Here is a 24434-nt window from a genome sequence, read left to right on the forward strand (position 1 = left end):
GACAAGGAGAGTCAATGGTATATACATGGAGCGTGTAGATGCCAGTGTTTGAGCTTGAAATGAGCTCACTGTGAAACAATGGCTCTGGATTTGTATGCCAGGGGGACAACAGGCTGTTTACCTTGTTGTAGAGGAACAGGATGTTTCTGGCACTCCGAGGTTCATTTCCTACAATATTAAATGGCTAAAAGCCATAGTAGTTTCCCCACATGAAGAGGAGGCAAGCCAGCCTTTACTGTTGGTGTGCTGCGGTTATACATTTATTCATACTGGCGCCGCTATAGCGTCCCATAGAAAATCATGGTTCCTTTAAAAGGATGGTGCATACATAATTAACTTGAGAAAAATGATGCAGTAAGCTCAATAAGTGAGAATTGTGTGTGTGTGTGTGTGTGTGTGTGTGTGTGTGTGTGTGTGTGTGTGTGTGTGTGTGTGTGTGTGTGTGTGTGTGTTTGAATTTCAATTCTGTTCTCTTAAACTTGAACCTGTGTATGTTACAGCCACATCAACCAGAAAACCCAGTTCGAGAACCCCGTCCTGGAGGCGAAGAAGAAGCTGAGTCAGGAGACGGCTGCGATCCAGCAAGCCGCAGCAGCACCGTCTCAAGGTAACAACGACACTGCACAACTTATCCCTGTCTTCAACCTCCACTCCATCTGGATAGCTAGGAGAAAAAAACCGTCCAGCACGTCATAGCCGCATTGGACTGCGATAAAGGCCACATAGAATTCGATTTCGCACACGAGAACCTGCAAATGTCGAATTTGTACTATACCACATGGTACAGTGACCTTTTAAACCGTCATGAGATATTTTACACTGTCTCATGGGTTTTGACAGCAGCCTCAGGTTTACGAGACATGCAAATCCATGTACAACTATAATTACATTAGCACTGACTTGCCCTGCCATTGCATGTCTGGTTAAAAAAAGAAAACAAGATATTCCAGTTCGATTGAAGTCATCTCAAATGATGACACTCTTTGTTGCTGCCTCAGAAAGTTTTGCGACTCTTTCTAAGCTAATTCTTCCCTCATTGTCCTCTCATTAATTAACTATGTACTTTTATCACTTCTCTGTTTGGTACGATAACAACAGAAGTCATTCTGGCTCTATTGTAATCATTTTCACTGAGCTGATTCTATTTTTGCACTGAGTGTAAATCACTCTGGACACAAGCATCAGCTAATTGTCTAAAATATAATTGTGATTTAATTACTTTGGCTTATGCTCCGTGTAGAGGCCGACCCTTTCACCTCTGTCAGCACGCTTTGATAAATACGTTCTCTGGGAATAGAACGCAGGGGGGAACGTCATGGTTTCATGCAAGGTCAGCTGAACGTGTCAACCTTCAAGTAGCCTCAAACAGTAACAGATTGTCAGAATGAGCCCTCTCCTCACTAGTTTGTTCACATAATACAAGTTTTTGTCTGCTCTCCGGTAATGGTATGTTCTCTCAGTTGACAAGCCAATTTTTCTCCCGCAATAAACATCATGAATTAAGTATGTTTTCATTACAATGGATATAATATATTACAGTGCAGCAAGGGGGAAGATAGACAGGCTCACAGCGCTGGCAGGGATTCAGGGAGGGAGAGGGGAAATGCAGGGGAGGAGGCTGGCTTTTAACGGTGCATGTGGCAACAGCTGGTGGAAGAGCACGTTTGAGAGGCCAAGCATAATCAGACATCTCTCTGCTCAGGTGTGTGGGGAACGAGGAAAAAACACCATCTTGCCCCTGATTACAGATTACACAACCTAGCAAGCTGTCACACGATTGCTATGATGAAATCAAAGCATTGTCAGTCGGCGGTTACACCTCAGGCTACAACTCCAACTTTGACAGTTTTCCAAGGAATTAAATTCTTAGAAGGGGAGTTTGAAAATGGAAAGTTGTATTATTTAAACCGAAAAATGATGTTTGAAATATAAAGATAGATAGAAATGAACCAATATGTCTTGAAATGTTCCAATAATTTTTATATACGAGTCTTATTTTCCCAATTTCTGGTTTACTTGATATCCTTTTTATTTTATAAAAGTACCTTTTCACTCCAAAATCCCCGATTTCATAGTGGCAGCTTTGTTAATATGGTAATTGATTTATTGAGAGGCATGTTTTAATTCCATACATGGTGTGACTGCAGCTAAACCTGCTGTGATGTTAGTTTTAAGCGAGTGCCCACATATGTTCATTGTCTGCATTGTTCTGATAGGCTGTGTTGCATTATTGTTCATGGTACTCTCCCTGCCGGCAGTTGTTTTAAAAGTCTATTCAAGCTGCACTCTTGGAAACAGCCATTGCTGTTGCTCCATTGATGTACTAAGAGGATATTTTTTGTTTCCAAATTATGCTGAATAATGTCACTGGAGATTTATAATGCAATTCAGTCACATATGAGAACTAAAAAAAAAAAAAACCCCCCAAAAAATGGCTGTTTGATGCGAAGGATATGATGAACTAAAAAAAACAACCAAAAAAAACATGGCTGTTTGATGCGATGGATATGATGTCTGCCTCTGGTTTACAAAGTCTGCCCACAATCATTGGCACAGAAACCTCGCTTTTACTCTCCCACACAGACTCACTTCCTCCCTTTGTTTCTTTCTCTTCCACCCTCTTTTACCTCTGTCTGTCTCTCCACACACAAGTCAAACTGTTATTTTAGCACTCATTCGGAGTAAGAAAAAAACCATTTCATGTTGAGTTTATCAACCAATTTGAATGTGATTATGTAAATGAGCTTTGCCTAATCCATGCAACAGTGCGGACATCTGGAGTCCATGCTGACTGTGATAAGTTACACTCACAGTCGTTCATGTCTGCAGTGGATGTTTATGGGTGCTGAACCATTTCAAAGTATGAAAGCCCCTGAATTGAAATTCCTCACACTCGCCTCTGAAAGTTATAGTGTTTAGAAAACTGAAGGAAACGAAAGGGAAAGCCGAGTCAGAAAGTTGTCATGATCTTGAAGAGATAGAAAGAGAAACAGACACGTTGCGATTGGAAGTGGCTGTCCTGTCAATATGTGCATCCAGACTACAGAAAGAGATATGGTGCAACAACTGCAGAGGAAATGCAGCTTTAGATTTCCATAAATAAAGCAGTTGTTTTTAGGTGACGCATTCACATGGAGTCCTCTGAAATCCACCTTTCAGCTGCTTATCTCAAAAGACACATCAAAGTGGCAATCACTCATAATCTTTGATGTGTCAGAAACCTTTTTATTTTTTCGTTGGTACTATGGTAACACTGTTTTTACACAAACAAAATGTTTATCCTGGGTCCCCGATCTTTCGAAATGTGCAGTGTGAAATTTCAGTACTTTTTTCAGTGCTTTGACAAAACAAAAATACACCTGGATGAGGCACAATATATTTATATATTGGTTGAAATACATTTTTTTCTGAGTTTTAACTCATGTATTAACTTTTTATACATATGTAAAAATCAGATGATGTTATTAGTTATTCATATGGAAGTTATAGTTTTACTTAAAAAACAACAACTCCTTATATCTGTTTACAACTACATTGTAGTGTGTTAGACACCATTTCATGTTTGTGAACAGCTTATAAATGCTAAATCTTTGCCAACAAAATGTATTTAAAGACCAAAATCTATGAACTGAGCCTACTAACAAGTACAGTGTGTTTATCCAAAGGCTGACATTTTTCCTCTGTGCCATAGAGTTCCCTTTTTGTCTAAAATCACTTATACATACATCAGTAGGCCACATAGTTGCTGGTGCATCAATTGTGAGAATAAATAGTGTCAGACCAATACAGCATTTACTCCAAAAAAATTTTACATTTGCATATATACAGTATATGATGCCCAGCTGTGTGAGGAAGATTTTGAGCCTTTTTAATGAATAATAATAATAATAATAATAATAATTTCAAAGTAGTAACAGAAATCAATGTGGTCTTTTTGTTAGATGTGTTGACAATAAGAAGAACACAGAATATCATGGACTAATCATCAAACTCTGAGATAGAAGTGCAAACTAAGTGATGGTGGAAGTGAAATTATGTTTCAGGCAGTACTTTTGTTTTTCATTTCTTTTGGCAGTTGTTGACTACCAATATTTCTTTTGCTAGAAATTAATGTTGAAATTTAATGCCATTAATGTTCACCGTGCTTTATTATATTTTTAAAAGATAATGAACATTTTTGGCCTCTTTTCATAATAAAATACATTCATTGCTGACAGTTTTAGTCTGATAGATAATGCTTAGTGCGTATATGTCTTTTGGGCACACTTGTTTTGCTGCAGGTTCTTCATTGAATATGAAGAAAGAGAGAGGTTCATACAAAATATGACACATTATTTCTAAATAATATTTCTCGAATCCCAGAGGCTGACAGCAGCATCACATTTTCCCAATGTAAAGCACAGTCGCTAAACTGTGCACCGTTTGTCACAAGCTGGTTTCAGTTTTACTGTTTTTGAGTCAAAGTTATAATGAAGTCCAGGCCAGAGACCATCAGGCAGGAAAAAAAATGATGTGTCCATGATCTAAAGTGCTGATATCACAGAAATGCCAGATAAGGAAGCTGATCAGTTTAATGCAGTGTGACCCTGACAGTTGGTTATCTAGTGTATTGCGTATGCCACAGCCAAGCTGCTGGTCCATATTGATGTTGCCACTGACCTTAAGTCGTCCCTTACTCAAGTTATAAAAAGCCTGCAGTGACAAACCTGTTTTTTTTTTTTTTTTTTGGTTTTCTGAGTCCGTGATTGCAGGAGGGAGGGGATAAGAGAGGGCGTTGTGTTGAATTGGACACTGTGAGATGAACTGTATCCCTGTTCTGCTCTGTAGTATGTAATGGCGGGAAACAAGGAAATTTGCTTGTAAAGCTACAGTATAATTTGATATCATTCTATCTGACTGTTTGGGCTTCTTTCTCAGCAGGGTTGTACAAAAAGGTCTCCGCTGATGGGTTTATCTAGTTTAAGCATATACATCACGCCTGTTAATTAGAAATGACTAATTACTACGTTGATCCTCGGCACATAATGCGTATAATTAAGGTTCAATGCAGACATGGGTGGATTTTGCTATCTTTCAAGAGGGATGTGAATTAATTAATCAGTGTTGCTGCGTTTGATGTTGTGCACCGTTTGGAGATTTCCCCTTGTGTTTGACAAAGCTTGTCGTTCATTCGCACTTTCTCATGCATAAATATATCACGCACATATGCCCATATGTACACTTTTGTGGACAGGTAAGGGGAGCGCATCTGGCTTCACTGCCGACCCCAGCCAGCTGAATGGGGACATGTACCACACGGCGCTGAAGAAGAGCTCCCAGGGATTTGGATTTACCATCATAGGAGGGGACCGCACCGATGAGTTTCTGCAGGTGAAGAATGTGCTGAGTGACGGTCCTGCTGCCCATGACAACAAGATGGCGTCAGGTGAGCAAACCCTCTGTGTATGTACTTTTAGGATTCGCCTTAGGAAAGGACCAGATAAAACAGATATACCCATTTAAGTAAACATTAACATTTAATTTAGTTGGCAGGAAGATCCACGTGTTTATAACTGCTAATTTCTGCGATATTACGAACAAAAATTGTTTAGCAGCCAAATTGAGGCAACTGTGGTACCATGATGCACCTGGAGGTATCAATTTGACTTCTCTGGTGATTTACAGTCCCTAACACATCCCATGAGTTGAACAAGGTAATACCAGCAACGCTACCTCCATCAGGGGCATAGTTTTATAGAAAAACAGTGTGATCATGGTTGGTGTGAAACTACGTAACATCTTTGATCTTTGCTTTGTAGTTTGTGATATTGCCATTGCCTTTAGGCTGTCTACATAAACCAACAGCTGTGGGGTGTGTGTGTGTGTGTGTGTGTGTGTGTGTGTGTGTGTGTGTGTGTGTGTGTGTGTGTGTGTGTGTGTGTGTGTGTGTGTGTGTGTGTGTGTGTGTGTGTGTGTGTGTGTGTGTGTGTGTGTGTGTGTGTGTGTGTGATGGTTACAATAGCACGATGTGACAGAAATCTACACCCCTCTCCGCTCTGTGTAGTTGTGGTAGAGAGTACAGCTCAGGTCTGTTCAACAATATGGCAAGTAAAAGAGGGACAAGAATGAAATGGAAATGAATGTGATGAAAGAAAAGGGAAGCAGTACATGGAGCTGCCAAAATGAAAATATAAGAAAGCAGTGAAGAGGAAAGGGGCATTTCAGAGGACAGATCTGTCTGACAAAGGAGGAAGTAAGTGCTTTCCAAAGAGATGTAGTGAAGTGATGTCTAGATTAAATACCAGGGGGAAAAATACTCCTGTCACTTGCTTTCTTTGCTCCCTTTGTTTTAGGTGATGTGATTGTTGAGATTAATGGGATGTGTGTGCTGGGGAAGACCCATCCGGAGGTGGTGCAGATGTTCCAGTCCATTCTCATCAACCAGTACGTGGACATGGTTCTTTGTCGTGGCTACCCGCTTCCTCCCGACGTGGATCTCGACAGCGACGACCCTCTTCCGCCTCCACCCCCCCCACCGGCCACCCAGCCCCAGCAGGCTCTGCATGGTGGGGAGGTGGTGACGGCTGTGCCCCTCATCAACGGACAACCACTGCTCGTGAAGGGCGATGTCCTCCACGGCTCCTCGCAGGAGCTCCACTACGTCACCACTGACGCCAGCGGCCGGCCTGTGGTGGCCGCCATGCCCAACGGGAGGCAGGCGGAGCGGGGGGACGTGGCCACAGGAATACTACAACCGGAGTTGGTGAGCGTGCCACTGGTCAAGGGACCTGGAGGATTCGGGTTTGCCATTGCTGACTGCCCCCTGGGCCAGAAGGTGAAGATGATCTTGGATGCGCAGTGGTGCCACGGCCTGCAGAAAGGAGACGTCATTAAAGAGATCAACAGGCAAAATGTTCAAACGCTCAGCCATGCACAAGTGGTGGACATCCTTAAAGACTTACCAGTGGGCAGTGAGGTCAATGTGCTGGTGCTGCGAGGAGGTGAGAGACCTAAACAACAGCTTTGTGTCCATCTGTATTGTGCCCATTTTTCTACCCAGCAGACTGCTTGGCTGTTGTCTATCTCTGCCAGTCTGTTTTTGTTTTCCTCCTTATCATATCCATTCATTATTCCCATTCTTTTATTCCCTCTTCTGTTTGACATAATTTGCTATTATTGTCAATGCAACTTCTGCAGTACCCATAGGAGGTGAGGTCAGCGTCTTGATACTGACAGGAGGTGAGGTGGTGTTGTGGCTGGTTTGGGGTCACTGACTGGGCACTGTTGTTCTGTACAAGTCTGGGTGATGCCACTGTGTCTGCGGTCTGCATAAGGTCACCACAGAAGAGATTCACTGCCTTTTTGGCTGAATACATTCAACCACACCACTGTAGCTGTTACATATGATGATCAGACTCAATCTGATCCCTCTTTCTCACCATCACATGCAGCTTCTTTACATACGCAAACTGTAACATCTTGCACATTTCTCAAGCATTTCTCCTCCATTCAATACGCTTCTGTTTATGACTACTTCCATTGAGGCGTAATGCTTTCTGTTGCAAGTCTGAGAGTGGGAATTACATAAGTGCGGGGATGTGCTTGATTCCAAGGAGCCAAAGGAGGAGGGTAGGCACCCTTCAAATGTCTCCTACATCCATCTCCAGCCGCCCCAGGGATTTGCTGCGCAAGTCGATGAACCCCGAATTGGCTTTGATCATCAGCAGAGCGCAAGGGATTTCTGCATGCCTCTATATCCATGGCCTCTTAAAGATCCATGGCTAAATGGCTATAGAGGGGAGGTCCCCAGGGGCCTCCTCCCCATAGCCACGCCTGCACCCTCTTCTCTCCTCTCTCACACAGCCTCGCTGCTCACACTCCATCATCTCCTGCTCCACTGACGCACTGCATGACCACACAGCTAAAGCAGAGCTTGGCTTAGCTTCACCCAGCCTGCCCAAGCTAGAGGAGCTAATGCCAGCTTTAACCCTCATTAGACAATAGGCCTTTGGCTTGGAAGAGGATCTCTGTGTTTGTGGGTGCATGTGTGTGTATGTGAGTGGTGGCCATCACTGAAGAAGATCAGAGCTTAAAGAATGATGAGAAGGAAAAGAGTGATGCAGCTGGGTGTGTTTCAAGTGTGTGTGTGTGTGTGTGTGTGTGTGTGTGTGTGTGTGTGTGTGTGTGTGTGTGTGTGTGTGTGTGTGTGTGTGTGTGTGTGTGTGTGTGTGTGTGTGTGTGTGTGTGTGTGTGTGTGTGTGTGTGTGTGTGTACAGTCCCAGTTCATGTCTTTGACGACTCTGATGTTGGATTGGGAATTTCCCAGTGAGGCGGAAAAACGCGGCTGTGTCTCCCCTTTCACATCAGGCTCCATTAACCCCTCATCAGGCCAAGTGTTAGTCCGGCCCTACAGGGCTTCCGACTCCAGAGGAGTGTTGGTTAATTCAGTTAATGCAGGGAGTTGAGTTTAAAAAAAAAAAAGGGGGGGGGGGTGTAAGAGATGATCTGTAGGGAATAATTTAAGTGCTTGAGTTGGAACATGTGGGTGTACTGTACAGCGAACACAGAGCGAAAATAATTATCAGTCATTGCATTATATACATAAATCTTTAATGCCCTCACCCGCTTGCTATAACTGTACAGTCGGTTTGCACTGCTCTCCAGCAGATGTACTACCTTTAATATTCCACATGTATTTTTAATCACACATGGATGTATATATTCTGATGGAGCATTCTTTAGTGAGCACACCTCTTGAGTTTACAGCAGCTCACTGGTTTATTTTTATGCTCTCTGTTGTTGTTTCTCAGTAAGAGAAGCAGTGCCATCTGGTGGATGGTGGTTTAGTGATTATTGTTCCAAATCATGTATTCATGCATTGTTTTGTTTTTTTACTACATTCTTGTTGCGTGTCTGTGTCTCTCTATAGGTCAAACATCCCCTGTGAAGAGTCTAAAGCCTGTGAGTAAAAAACATATCTTTTCCTATTTCTCCACTATTGTTTCCCCCGTAGGGACATATCCCTCAATTTAATTTCAAAGCACTTCGTCCTTCAGCTTAACCAGTAAGCCTCTATTGCATTGAATTAAATGATAGCAATAAATTTGAATATTGATTATGTTTCTGGGCGCCTTCTTTTGTTTGCACTGAAAAACGGCCTTAATTACTTCTTTCAGTATTCGTATTCTTGGGCTATTGTCAGGGGATTGCCATGGTAATGAGGCATGGATGAGCCTGTTTAGATATGGTGGCAAATTAATACAACAGTTTTAGATAAAGAGTTGCCCTTTTTGCCTGAAGAGGCCTGTCACAGCCATGGGGGGATTTTTACTTTTTCCCATGGATTTTATATTACATACAAATCCCATTGCTCGACTGTCAAAACAATAGGAGGGATGCAAAGTGAAAATGGTCTTTGTTATAAAAAAGAAAAGCCAGGGAAGTAACCTTTGTTGCTTTTGTAATCCATCACCATTAGATGCTCAGCCTCTTGTCTTGGTTAATGAGTTGCAGAGCATTTCAATAAATGAGGGATGTCCTTCATAGGTGAATACCAAAGACTGTGCCAAAAACAAAAAATAAAATGCCACATAAAAGTTGTCCTTTTTTAAGCTAATGAAACGTGAATCAACATGTGGGTTGATTGCCCGTATTTCTTTTCAGAGACAGGAAATGACGGCCAGTACAGAGACTTTGGATGGAATCACAGACTCAGTGCCCCAGGCTTTGCCTTACCACTCCAACACGAGCACCCTGCGCTCCGCAGACTCACCCAAACGAGACGCCACAGAGATGTACCTGAAGTCCAAAGCCCTGCTGGATAGCAGACGTAAGTGTAGACCAACATCCATTCATCTCATGACCGGTTTCTCAACTTTGTGTCCTCTCCAACTTGAAAACTTGATATCTCAATACAACACCATAGTGACAGAGTACAACTCATCCACAGAGCCTCACACCAAAGACATAGATGTTTTTCTGAAGAGAGACATTGAAACAGGCTTTGGGTTTCGTGTTCTGGGAGGAGAAGGTCCACAACAGCCAGTAAGTATATCTAACTCTCTTGTAACCTTGTTGTCATTTCATTTTAGGAATTACACAAGTGTGTGACTCTTTATGATGGAATTAGTGTACTGTTAAGACTGAATTTGTTCCCCGTTATTAACCCCATATCAGAATGTATTTCCGCAGGTGTACATTGGGGCCATTGTGCCCAACGGAGCTGCAGAAAAGGACGGTCGTCTTCGAGCGGGAGATGAGCTCATTGGCATCGATGGTGTGATGGTCAAAGGTCGTTCGCACAAGCAGGTCTTGGATCTGATGACCAACGCTGCCCGTAACGGTCAAGTGATGTTGACTGTTCGTAGGAAGGTCATCTACAGAGGTGAGTAACAAATTAAACAAAACTTGGCACAAGGCAACTGTGTCTCATAGGGCTCTACTGAGAATTAGGACTTGTGATGCATTTTATATTTTGACAGAAACAAGAACAGTTTGGTTGTTAATAATGGATGTTTGCTCTAAAATTAAGTGATGAACTCAGCATCTTATTATGATTAGCACAAAATGTAGCTGACCAAAAAAAAAGAAAGAATCTAAACTATCTTAACCATTGAATGTTTGTGTAGTTAGATATCCTTTTTTTTTTTTTTTTCCTTCAGCCTATTTTTCAGACATTTACTCACAGAAAATCCACACTACTCTGTAAAAACCCTCAGCAATGCACACCTAAACACACAAAATAGAAAAAAAGAATACCATGAGACAAAACTACATTCGCATCTGTATCTTTTTATATCAGATGTGCCCGACGAAGAGGGTCTGGACATGGCTCCAGTGCTCGTGAACGGGTCACCCAAGCTACCTCGTCTACCAATGCCCAGCGCACTGGACCACGAGTCTTTCGACATCACACTCCACCGCAAGGACAGTGAGGGCTTTGGCTTCGTCATCCTCACATCCAAGAGCAAACCCCCGCATGGAGGTGAGGATCGAATCTCTTAGATCCAAAGTCAGTTTAATTTTCTAAAGCCGATTAGATAATCAGATGCATATACATTTTAATCATTATATATTTTAAATATGTATTAATAAAAAATGTTTTTTAAATAACCCTGAAATATATAAATACATATCAGTATTGTACATAATTAAGAAGATTGTAACTAAGCCATTCAGAAGCCTCTACATACACCGGAACTATTCATTATACTGTATTAAATAATTTGGTATTAACCATACAGTTGTCATTATTACATGAATATCAAGAAGATGGCATTCTGGTTTTGAGAGTTGATAAGACAAGACTGTAGAGGAAATGCAATACTGTACACACATCAAAGCTGCATTGCTTCATCATTGCAATATATGTCTTAACATGCATCAGTCAGGCTAAACGAACAGCTGCATGTAGGATTTGAAGGAAGGAAGGAGGAAGCAAATTGAATCGCTTTGTGTTTCTCGTCAGATTTTCACAAAGTTTTAAAACATAATCTTGATTTGAGCTCAACTGTAAAATAACTAAGTTATAATGGGACCATGGTTTCTGCCTTTTGTAATGACGCTCTTGATATATTTCAAGGTATTTCATAGTGGTCACCTCAGCTGTCTTAACGTCTCATTTCTCTTCATGTCTGCCATTTCAGTTATCCCACACAAAATCGGCCGAATCATTGAAGGCAGTCCCACCGATCGCTGTGGCCTGCTGCACGTTGGAGATCGTATCTCGGCAGTCAACGGGCGCTCCATCATTGAGCTGTCTCACAATGACATCGTTCAGCTTATCAAGGAAGCCGGAAACGTTGTCACCCTCACCGTGGTTCCTGAGGATGGTGAATATCTCCGTGTGCCCAACAACTGCATTTATTATACAAACTAGTAGGCCTTCTGATTAGTTCAGTTCAAACTCATCTTTAAAATGTATTCTCTGAGGGGAAAATGAGATTTGCAGCCAGGTAATCAAAGCAATCAGCCCCGCATATGGTAAGAAGATATGAATATTTAAGTATGCATATTAAGATGTTCATACTGAGATATTCAATGTTTGAAAAATTGGAATGAATGAATGAAAATAAAAGAAATTGCATTATTATGTTAGAGTTCTTTTAGGAGGGTATTTAAATTTGACAATAATGCTTAATTTTATGAAATAATTTGCTTATAGCTTAAAATGAATATGAAACATGTAGAATGATTCTATATATGGGCTTTTCTATCATTTTGAATATGAATATTTATACACTGATCACTATGTAATATCAAAATCAATTTTAGAATACAAGGGCCCTCCATCTGGAGCAAGTTCAGCTAAACAGAGTCCAGCTCTTCAACACAGAGCGATGGGGCAAAGGTCAGCACTACAGGACGAACGGTAAGGATCTGAACTCACAAAAGAGAAGCGCAAAACTGCTAAAAGAATCTGTGCATTTCATTTGATTTTCTCTCAAGGAAAAGTAGGGCAGAAATTACTTGGCGTCAGTACAATTTCTTGCAAGTCTTTAAAATTATTTTTGTTTCCATTGTGTGTACATAACGCAAGCAAAATGTACCTTTTACAAAAACATGTCACTTTAGTTTTTTTCTTGTCAAATCTGAATGTTACTTACCGCTCGCTGCCATTCCCACTGTTGGCCTGAGAAATGTGTACACAGACGTAGATAGTGTTGGCAGGAAAGGCAACAGGACGCTCCTCTTAAATTGAAAATAAATTACATTATAGCATGGTTATGCTGATAATATTAAAATAACATTACTACCAACCCTTTATTCTGCAATTAGACTCAACATGAAATAAAGTATGTGGCCTGTGTGGATGGGGAAGGTTTGCCCTCGGAGCAAAAAAACAACTGTAAAGACGGCATTATAATAAACATAAAAGTGTGTAAGATAATAATGTGTGTAGTACAGAACGCATAGAGAACAAAATTTAAATATCCATATATAAAAAAATAATGCAGCCCTCACCCGTTTAACATCCAGCGTTTAAGTCGATTTTATGTTTTGCATAATGGATTTTTTTCAGTTGGTGGCCTGAAGCTTACTGTTTACAACAAGTATTACTGAAGAAATACATGTGCTGTTGTTTTTAGCTATAACCTGGACCTGGAGGAGAAAAGGGAGGGAGTCAACTGGTCTGAGCACAAAACTCTTCCTCTTGGTGAGCAGGGAACGCTGTGTGTGACAGGACCCAACCAGGTACAAATAATCCTCTTATTCCTTCCCCTGTGTGTAGTCCTAGCAACTATCTGAAGGTTAAAACTGCTCGAAGGCAGGATAGGTATATAAGTGGAAATGCTTATGTCTGTATGAAAACAAATAATGCAGTTTATCGGTTACTTAAAGCAAAGCATGTTGCTCTTATCACACAAACATCTTATCTCCTTTTTTTCTTCCATATTGTGCACAGTTACATCAAGCTAGAGCATGCTGCACTCATTAAAGTTTCATGTAACTCTCAGGTCAATGTAGGCCAAGAATAAAGTCATTCACAGAAGGAAGAAACATAACTAATCATTAGAAAGTTCTTCTGAATCTAATGAGGCGTCACTGATCTTGAGGCGACTTTTGTCTCGGCAGATGTACATGATTACAAAAGAGGCACTCAATAAACAAGAGGGCATCTCAATAACGTCTTCATTTAAATAAAACGCTGCATCTTCCATGAAAATATGCCATCTCAAGAATATTTATGAAGCTTTCCATATATTCAGTATTTGTCTTTGCTTGTACATACTGTATGAATGAGAGAGGACACTGAGTGTTTTCTTCATGCTCCTTCTGCGTAGGGTTGTCTTACAGTGGAGTTAGAGAGAAGTCCCAGGGGCTTCGGTTTTAGTCTGCGAGGGGGCACCGAGTACAACATGGGTCTGTACATCCTGAGACTGGCTGAAGATGGACCTGCTCAGCTGGATGGAAGAATCCATGTGAGTGTGCTTTTCATTGAGACATTTCTAATTGAAATATGTCTTCCTGCCTTTCAAACATCCTTCATATCAACACTGAAACAGGAAACTGCAAGTTGTTCTTGTTGATATCTTTCATATTATTTGTATATTCAGCTGGATGGAGCATTTTGGTTCAGTGACCCCCTTGACCTTGCACTAACAGTTAATAGAGGGTGCAATGATGATGATGTCACACAATATTCACTTGTATTGTGAGGACTACATACAGCTGATTCTGCCAAATTAAGAATTATAACAGTTCAGGATAGTATTGGTTCCATTGTTCTGTTGCTAAGCTATGGTTAGAGAATTTCATTTAACTATAAAATTATGAGGCATATTGTATGCTTATGTATGCATCTGTATAGTTGAGCTGGAGGAAATGTCCACATATCAAAATGTTGGTCTGGTGCTGGGGCAACAGGAAAGGTCAGGAGTCACCAAGAGCATTACGATTCATTCTCTCTGGACTATCCACATCAACTATTATATAAACCATTCCATTGCTGAAATTTTGTTTTGTTTTATTGGTAGTTTATGAAGGAGAGACATATGGCAGACGAAATATAATTTCCGATGCCATCTGTTGAATGTACCAGAGAATAAACTAGTGGATTGTGTTTCAACAACTGCCACTTAAAGTGTTGAGGATATAAGATAACAATAATGTGTCTGCAGTTAGTTGGTTTTTTTTGTAATACACTCTCAGCACAGCGCACAAGAAAAAATATGGTTTTCTTCCCCCTTAGTTGTTTCACGGTTTTACCTAATTTTATTCTTGTTTATTGCTTATTATTTTATAGATTTTTATCATGTGTGTTTCTTGCATATTGTTGCTCCTTAAGTGTCTGTCTGTCCACCCATCTGTCAACAACAGTCCATCTCTCTTCATTGTCCTTAAGACCCTGACTATTTCTAGGAAGGTCACACTGTAACTGACCCTGTATTTTCTCTCTGTGGAACAGGTTCAGCAAAATTTTAATTAGAATATACCTTTGGGGATGAGATTATCACATTATTGTTATTATCAGGATGAGAGGGGAAAATCTTGAGAGAGGAAGGAACAGACTTGATGCTCCTAGCGGGAATCAATCTCAGGCTTGCCAGACTTGGATCTCTGGCCATGACTTTGCCTATCCAAGGGTGGAAGGGAACGTCAACAGCGATTAAAGCCTAACAGACTGACATGTTTACATGTTTTATCCTGAGTTATTTTGTCATCTCCAAAAATAGAGGGTGCCTCCGGTGTATTACAAAGCTGTATGTTGCATAAAATGTCGATTCTTTGATTGTGCATGTTAACACGCAGCTTCTACATGTTTGAGTGTGTGTGCATGCACTGAAGAACACATTGGGTGTTCATAGGTGTGTGTATAGTAATTGCATTTTCCACATTACTGACAGGTTGGAGATGAGATAGTGGAGATTAACGGGGAGCCGGCTCGTGGTATTTCCCATACACGGGCTATTGACCTGATTCAGGCTGGAGGAAACAAAGTGGTTCTGCTGCTGAGACCTGGGGCGGGTCTCGCTCAAGATGGCAGTGAGTAATGTTTTCAAACAATTCAGTGTGCTCAATTTGAAAAAAATTCTAAATCAAACTATTCCACGAGGGATTTTTACAATATAACTTTACATTTAATTTGTTTCCTAAATGTTTTATTGCTGTTTACTGGTTTACGAGGAGGCAACACTGTCAGTAGTTAAATACATGCTGAAACCATAAATCCACCTAATGTTTAGCGAATGATAATGACTGCATTCATTTGTACTTCCAGCCTTATTGATTTCAACCTACTTTCTTTGCGGCAATGTTTTTTTTATTTATTAATTTAATCTCTAACCATCTGCTTCCTTTGGCTCTTCTTCTCTTGCTCCCTGATGCAGGTAGTACAGCTTCCTCCACTGTGTGCTATTACACTGAGCACCAACACTAACATCTTCACTGCTTTTACTGGTCTCTTCTCTTTTTACCTTGGTAATTCTTTTCTCACATCTTTTTCCTACTGTTAACATCTATAATATGATCTAAATATTCTCTTTTTCTTAATCTGATTTGCAGTATTTTGTGTTGTAAATCTGACATTCTTCAGTGCGTATGGTGTCCCCATGTAAAATGTCTGCTTACACTTACAGGTCAACATGATCAAAAAGTCATTTCACCCACAAGCTATTCCGGAGAGGTGTTTATCTCTGACACATCACCCCTGTCCTCTCCATATCCCACCGGGGCTTCCATCCTTGTTTCCTCTCCCTTCTCCAGCAAACTGAAGCATTCTAGCAGCTGGAGCACCTCATCCCCACAAGGCCACAAGCCCCGCAATAGCAGGGGTTTAAGCTTAGTGGAGGGGAGGGGTGAGAGGGTAGCCAAAGACTTAGAAAGGCTCTCTCCCGCCTCCTGTGAGCACATAAAGTTCTACAAGAGGACCAGGCCCACAAAAGACTCCAGAGAGCTAAGCAGCCCAAAGAAAACAGGGGAGACATTTCCCAAAGCCAAAGAGCAACATCACAGCCCCAACAAAACTGAGGGCCAGGCACAGGAAGTAACACTGAGCAGGAACAGGATGCCTCAGCCACAGACAAAATCAAAATCTGCAAGCGCTGGGAAGTCTCCTCAAGTTGGACAGCAAGTGGTTTCAACCCTGCAGTGCGCAGAGCGTCAACAAGGCCCTCAGAGGAGATCAAAGGATTGTTCCAGCAGAGAGAGCTTAGGTCATGAAAAGAAAAATGGCGAGGGGGTAAATCTCGAGATCCGAAGATACACACAAGGGAGGGAGATAGAAGGGAGAAGAGAAAGGACCAGGCCTGGCCAGGAGCAAGAACGTTTTAAAAGGAGGATGACGACAGAGTCTCGTCACTACAGGACATCGCCTAATACAGTAACAGGGAGTGAGAAAGATACAAGTAAAGACTCAGGGCACAGAGATGATGACGGCAAAGGCAAACCTGCAGAAAGCAGGACTACAAATAAAGGGCCTATGAGCAAAAGAGAATCATTGTTGTCTTTTAAAGATTTATGGAGTAAAAAAAGTTCTGCAGTTTCACCAGGAGAGGCAAAAGGAAGAGAAGACAATTTTTTTTACTTCAAAGAAGACAGTGGTAAAGAAGACTTTGTGGCCTCTATAAACAGTATTCCAGGGGCCCTGCAGAGCCAAAAGGGACCTATTAGCCCTGGCCATTGGAAAGTGCCCAGCTCAGCCAAAATCCTCTCCCAGGCAGAGGTCCTCCGTGAGCCTCTGTGAATCACCAGGACGTAAGCTGCGCCGTGGAACATTTACCAGTATCCTCAGTGGATTGTTTTTCTGAGTTCTTCCATAAAACAGAGAAGTGCAACATGGTGCCACTTTTATTATCTTTGGACTGTGGCCAGATTTGTATTTTGGGTGTCCTGTGACATCACATGTGGCATGTAGCAGCTCCCCTCTGCCTTGTCCGCTGCTTCAGTATCTTTGCTGTGGGACTTCAGCATGTGCGGCATGCTTGGGGCCTTGTCGGACAAGACATTTTGAAATGTGAATATGTGCCAATCCTGGGAGCCTCCTGTGGAACGACGACTACCAACAGCGCTTCACTCATTACAATGCAATGACCCATATGCAAAGAAAGAAGAAAGGCCCTCGCCTCTCATCTGTAGTATACACTCAGTGCGACTGTCATCTAGGGTTTAATTTTTGCTCTCAGTCTCATTGTGGGAGTTTTTTGACAGTCTTTTTCTTAACGGTTTGCTCAACTGCATGCAGTCAGTCCTTCTGTTTGTTTTACTGCACGTGTTCTGCACATCACTGGGGATGAACCCGTTTCTTGCTTATAACTCTCACTCTGAACACCAGGCAGATTTCAGATACAATCCAGCAAGCGTTTACTTTAGCAGGTACTCCAGACTGTTCTGCGGCTTTAGTCATCACACTCCATACAAACACTATCATTAAAAAGACCAGAAACTTGTGGTTTGAGATCTTGTTTACCATGTGTATGATAACAAATCAGTGTGTAATTTATTGAGGTAATAGATGAATATATGTATATGTAGCTGTACCAAGCCATTACACATTTTGATATAGACTTTAAAAATTTGTCCCATGTTATTTGAGCGTTCACCTTATTTCCAATGTATTTCAGTGGTAGGAATTACCATGGATCTTTGTAGTTCATGAAATGTATAGACGTAATGTGCAAACTGCTGTACCAAATGTTTGCAATCGCTCAAAACGTGTCATTATGAAATATAATATATAGATATATTTGAATGTGTCATGTTTTGCAGATTCTATCTATTGAATTCCATTGCACTGCATCTGCCCTTGTAGCATAACAGAATGACCATGAGTTGTATTTAATTCGTGATGTTGACTTGCTACCAATGCATTACCATTTTATTATTGTGATTATTTCATAAAGCTATTTCATTTTTTTTCTAAAAAGGTTCACAGTTTAGGGCAAAAATGACAATTTATGTGAATCTGTGTTAAGAGTCATGTCCCTAGTAGTTTTACCTTTGCCTATTGAGAAAAGAAAAAAAATGAGGGTTTTAATAGTATGTTTTTGTCTACCCTGCTCTGTGATTGTGTGCCTGGGTAGCTTGAAGGATGAAAGAGGCCATAGAGTGATGTGATGGTTTATTGAGATATTGAACATGATGGTGATGTAAGGTAGGTTCAGAGAACTCATCATCTTACTTAGCCTATTACAGGGTAGTTGAGAGGTTAGCTATAAGAAAATTAATGGTTCCAAACAGTCCGCTCTGTAAAAATGAAAAATCGTCAGATTTCACTGTTATATGAAAAAAAAAAAAATGTTACGGATCTTGTGTAAAATCAGAGAAAAGGAAATATACTCAGCATAATTGCTAATACAACTTATAAAATTTTGACATGTTCAGATGAGCTCAGGGAAAACAGCATCGTAGCAAATGTGTGATAAAGTCAATATCAATGACAGTCAAATGGTGGTTAAAGTCTGTGATTGTATAATGGAGTTTTCAGGTCGAAGAGATCCCAAGAGGACACACTACGAGCCAATGAGTGGTGGGGTTTTTTTGTGCAATAGTTTGGTTGGTTGAATGGATAAATCCAACCCTGAGTGTCAAGTACAGGCAGTATACTCTGGTTCAGAATCAGATAATGCCCTTTTTATTTCTTGTCCCCTGCACTGATTTACTCCTTTATGCTTTTATTTTGACCATTTTGTATCTCATCTCTGCATCATACTGTGGCCTTGCATTGCTTCATTAGAAAAAAAAAAAAAAAACAATCCTTGTGGTATCTTCTACATTCAGTTGGAACAGTAGATGTAAATGTTTGTACATTGTACAGCACCTTTATAAATACTTGCTGAGTGCTCTTTTGGGGAGAAAAAAAATAGAGGTATATTAAATTGCTCCATTATTTTTTTATGTAAAAAAAAGAGAGAAAATATTTAAAAATAGATTGAAAAGGATAGACTATGACCTTGACATGGTATTCCGTTCATGCACTGAAAAATAAAGTTTTGCTGAAAACACCTCCTGGATTTCTTGTAGCCTACTGAAACTGAGATAAATATTAAAGAAATATTAATATTAAAACCAATCTATTCTGGTTCTTAACTATATGTCATCCAACACCATCACAATTGCTGACAGAATTAGCGTTTAGGTGTCATTAATTTATCGCACATAATTTCTTATGACAAAGCAGCATAAGGCACTGTTACTATGGCAGATTTCCAGTTGTCATAGTAGCCGTCTGCTTTTTTTTTGGCAGAGCTAGGAAAGAGCTTGACTGCACTAAATAGATGTTTCTTTGCAATTGCAAGGAAAAGCTCAGAGGCATCTTATGCCATGAACGTGTCATAAATCCATATTTCAAAAGCAGCAACGAATCATGAGATGCTTTTTGTGAATGTGAGTACAAATTAAATCTTCTCAGAGTCCCAGTGAGACAATGAGACCGGTTTCAAACCCTTTATGAAATTTTAGCACCACCAGAGGTGTAAATTGTAAGGATTATATCAGCTATGAGTCTAGTTAGGTACCCGGGTGTATATTTTACGCCAAGTTACACAAAGGCACGTATTGAATTAAAAATACCTCAAACAGATGTACCTGCAAAACATCAATTAAAAGCTGTTTGTCAAAGGATCTTGACAAATCGCCTCAGGAGCTACTAGCTTATTTTCTAGCATTTGTAAATCAATGTTGGATTAACTGCAGGGAATAGACCAAATCATCTTTTTTAAACATTTTCTTAAAGAAGGTTTGGCAGTGCCTATTTGATGATGTTCTGCAGTGCTATTTCCATCAGATTCATACAGTTAAGAGATTCCCACCTGATACCCAGTGCCACCACATGCTTCATCAGAGCGGTTAAAGACATTTTAATATTTGACTGTACCATTAATGTACAAGTACAGTTTATCTGTGAATGACTTCAAGAACCTATTCAATAATGTTAGTGGTTTTGACCCAAGTCTGGATGAGACCTGCTGAGTCATTCAAAATCCGATATGACGAGAGGAAGGCAGCCTTAACAACTACAGAATGACTGGTAATTGCGAAATATCTGTCAATTGCTGCTTAAAATGTTGGAATATGTCTCATCTTTTATTTCAGGCATTGGCGTTACATAATGTGCAGAACTGGTTGGTACTTGCAAATTCATAACAGGTGAATGTTCTGCAGAGAGCCATTGTCTTCGACCTTCTTTTTGACAGGCATTTATTTTTCACTCAGCGTTTGTATAAATGCTCCTGATGAAGGACATCTGCATTTTAAGCTTTTCTAATGTAAATATTGTGTGTTGGGGCCATCATTTGTGCGTTTTTATTTTTTTTTAATAATTATTTTCGGTTTCCTAATTTGAAAGAGTGGTTTATTATTTATTTGCGGGTGTTAGTACGCCACGCCACTAGGGGGCAGTAACGTGGCGATGGGTCACGCGCAATCAAGCGCGTAAAACGATCACATTCTTACCGGAAAAAAAAACAAAAACAAAACAGCGCGATATACATTTGGTGACTCAAAAGTTATAGGCTACGTGCTAAATGTTGCACCAATACTTTACTTTACGTTCTGCAGTCTGCAACTGTTGCAAAAAAAACAAAACAAAAAAGAAAAGAAGAAGAAACACGCAACAACGGACCAAACAAAAGGTGTGCTCAAAAGAAAACATTGTAGCGTTTCATTCACGACACGAACAGCCAATTAGCCTGAGCGTAACGGTAGGTTGTTGTTGTTGTTGTTGTTGTTTTTCTGGCTTTTCTCTTGTACGACAACTATATTCTGCTCATTTAATGAGGGGGAAAAAATATATATATATATATATATATATATGTTGGTTAAGTTTCATTGAACTAAAGGGAACTTTTATGTTCCTGCGCGTGCAACCGTGAGCCGATTCGTAGTAACTGCTGCGTTTTGCCTCGTTTACGTTTGAGCTCCATATGCGAGTAGTCTTTGACGTTTTTAAAAGCTATACTTGACCGATTTTTGTCTGCCTTCTATTCAGACCAAAGTTTTAGTTCGTGGCTATAATTAGCTCCACTTTGGAGGTTTATGTTTTTAGTTTGTTTTAATCAAGTCGGCAGGTGGGTGGGTGGTGGGGGGGGGGGGAGACAACTGTTGGACTGATTTTCATTAAAACTTGGCAAACTTTGGAGCGGTTCTGAATCCCGCAGCGAATCCACAAATCACGTTTCACCTTTAGTTTGCATTAGAAAGTAGATATTTGGCCTACCGTTGTCACGCGTCTTGATCTCGGCTCCTGTGTCGTGTCCGATGTCGCTGTGAGCGTGTTGTGTCACTTCCTGTGGCCAAACCGCGCACATTGTAGTAGTTTGTGATTGTTAATATAGCTTCTAAATCGTAGCTCCCGAAAATAAAATATCTCTTTACAATGGTTTGTAATACCTGCTTGCTCTATTTAAGCACCTGTTATGCTAAGTTTTTTTGTTTGTTTGTTTGTTTGTTTGTTTGTTTGTTTGTTTGTTTGTTTCTAACCTTGTACTTTTAATGCGCCATTTCAGGTCGCTGGCGGCTGCTTGTTTCTTTCTGTTCGATGTGTCTTGAGATTTAAGTTTCCTCAGCTCATTTAGTGGATAATGGTATTCATCCTTAAATCTATGTCTTATTGTGCCATTGAAGGTGAAGTCGACTAAATTGTACTATTTTATAAACAACCCATTAGCTGCGGTAGCTACTCAGGCCCCAGCAGCCGGTGTGGGCGACACCTTGTAAAGCGCCCTGAGAGGATTACTTGTGTTGTTATTCGGGGTTGTATAAATGGCATTTAGTAGAAATATCTAGAAGGTTTCTAGTGATAAAACATAGGCTAGTCTCGATGACTCAATCCACAGTTATTATTATAAGCAATTATTGAAGATTTGACTATGGGCCTTGTGCAGAGGACTAAGATCTCTGAGTGCCCCTCAATCATTTTCTATGTTTGAAACTGGTGTAGTGGCTGTTACTTCATCTTAAAGGTTATCTTGCTGTGTGTGTGTGTGTGTTTTAGTTTTGTCGTCAGCGTACAAGGTTCATATGATGCATATTTTTATTTCTGGTCAGCACATGAATAGGATTTTAAAACTGTTGCAGAGAGGGGTTTAGGGTTACAGAGAGCTCGGAAAATAGAATTTAACTGGAGTGCAGTTCATCTTTCTTACCACTAGATGGCATTGACTTACAATGAATTGTGTGTAAATGGTTGGAGAAGGACAGTTCAGATTAAACAAAAAGTCTTGTCTTTGTAAAATGTGGATATTGGAGAGAAAAAAGCAGGCTCTCCAAAACGAAGCCGTCATGCAGTAACATGGAGAAAGGAGGTGTTTGTGGAAATATACCTTTTTAGTAAGAAATATGTGAGTAGTAAAGGGTTGACATACACCTATACATTATATTGTTGGTATTTCTGAACATGACAAAGGCAGGTGAACTATGCAGGATTAGCATTTTGGCAGCTTCTTTCCTCCCGGTATCACCCATGAAGAAAAGCAGATGCATTCTTCTCGGTTAGTTTCTGAGAAGGGAGGTGTCTCGATCATTCACTTGGACATGGTGGCAGCGGCGATAAGAACAGCAGGCTGTGTAACAGCTCTTGGAAGATTTGAGCACGAGAAGTTTCTTGGCAAACCACCAGTAGTTATCCACTAATGGCAGGTTTTTTTTTGTTGTTAAATGCCTTAAAAGGGAACGAGGTGCACCACACACTTTTTACAAGTCAAGTTTTATTGGCTTTACGTCAAGTTGAGTGTGCCGATGTGTTTTCTACGCCCAGACCAGTGAGACCGGCGTTTTATCCCTGTTTCAAAGACCTCTCACTTAATAGTAAAACTAGGGAGGCACTGAACTTTTAGCTCTTTGTTGCCTGGTTTCTATGTAATGTTTCTGAGGGTTTCTTAGGCAACACCGGGTGGAGGACAGAGATGGCTCCTGTCAACAAAGCTATGTGTTGGAAAATGGGTGGTGAGCTTGGAATTTAGTGTGCGTGAGGCAATGAGGCTCAGCCCTCTTGTTGAAGAAAGCCGTGGAACGTATCCAAGACGATAGCAGACCACAGAAAGTGTCTCAGACTCTTTACTTTGTTGTGTAAACTGCCATGAAAAGCATCTGAATCCTCAAAATCACAACCCCTGTTTTCTGTCTTGCCAGTATTTCTTTCTTTCTTTCTTTTTTTTTTTATATTCACACTGCTTAAAAGGAATTTGATTACAGAAAGTGAGTCATAAAATCCAACATAATGATTAAGGCTTCCCCTTTCCAGCGCTTTGGGGACTCCCTCGTGCTTTTAACCCTCTGGCTTTTCCAAAGCACACCCATAATGTTTCCAATGTTTGCCATTGCAACACGGGTTGCAGAGCTCTGCTTCTTAGAGGTGGGACTCCCGAGCTGGCTCTGGTGGGTTTACCTCTAATCAAAGCAGCGCTGGCATCGTCTTGTATTTCTTGTATATTTGTTGGTCATAATTGCTTCCTATAAAACTTGTCTGTGCCAATGTTTCGATCCCGAGTGAAGTTCCAGACGCTGAAACGTTGTTGTAAAGGTAGCACGTTTTAGAAGCGACACTTCCGCTCGTGCCTTTCAAAATAAACTGAAACAACTCGTATAGTGTTCCATGTCGCCTAAATTGTGGATTTTCAGCAACCAATCACATGCAAATTAAATATTGGAGCAAAAATGGGCAGATGAGGAATAAAACTAAAAACATAGGTTACATTTATTTACACAGGTTACTTTGCCGAAATGCATTTACAGGCTTTTGTAGCCTGATTTGGCACTTCAGCGCTACAGAAATCAATACTGTTTGATCAGTAGTTTGTGTCATATGGAGTCCCTATATTTGGTGCTTTTCTTTAAGGAATATTAATGACATTATTGCATGTGATATTAACACAGTCCAGCAAATCGCTTTTTGGGGAAGAACAACTGTGCTTTTATTGTGAAAGAATTCTTGAACCAGTTCTGCTCATTCCTAGTGCTGACTTGACCGCAGATAAAAATGGATAGTGGGTCCGCCTGTCGTTAGAAGATCACTGTTG

The 24434-nt window shown here is 40.6% G+C and overlaps 1 protein-coding gene across 2 annotated transcripts in view; it reads left to right on the forward strand.

Moving 5' to 3' along the window:
* Positions 1-19421, forward strand: part of LOC138616688 (membrane-associated guanylate kinase, WW and PDZ domain-containing protein 3) — a 117732-nt gene extending 98311 nt beyond the window's left edge. The window contains exons 8-22 of one of the 2 annotated variants that reach the window (XM_069691196.1): positions 501-607; positions 5234-5425; positions 6333-6980; positions 8909-8940; positions 9643-9808; positions 9929-10023; positions 10156-10363; positions 10781-10963; positions 11625-11810; positions 12253-12349; positions 13068-13173; positions 13764-13901; positions 15327-15465; positions 15810-15900; positions 16059-16147. In XM_069691196.1, coding sequence (XP_069547297.1) covers positions 501-607; positions 5234-5425; positions 6333-6980; positions 8909-8940; positions 9643-9808; positions 9929-10023; positions 10156-10363; positions 10781-10963; positions 11625-11810; positions 12253-12349; positions 13068-13173; positions 13764-13901; positions 15327-15465; positions 15810-15859 — 2347 coding nt within the window. In that variant the 3' untranslated portion in view covers positions 15860-15900; positions 16059-16147. Of the gene's footprint in view, positions 1-500; positions 608-5233; positions 5426-6332; positions 6981-8908; positions 8941-9642; positions 9809-9928; positions 10024-10155; positions 10364-10780; positions 10964-11624; positions 11811-12252; positions 12350-13067; positions 13174-13763; positions 13902-15326; positions 15466-15809; positions 15901-16058 lie in introns of both variants that reach the window. The other variant, XM_069691194.1, reaches the window with a different exon arrangement.
* Positions 19422-24434: the final 5013 nt, after the last annotated feature.

This window comes from Brachyistius frenatus, unplaced genomic scaffold, assembly GCF_029030835.1.
Source record: "Brachyistius frenatus isolate BFR_SWC_R1_liver_20210118 unplaced genomic scaffold, ASM2903083v1 Contig_10, whole genome shotgun sequence".
Lineage (NCBI taxonomy): Eukaryota > Metazoa > Chordata > Actinopteri > Embiotocidae > Brachyistius > Brachyistius frenatus.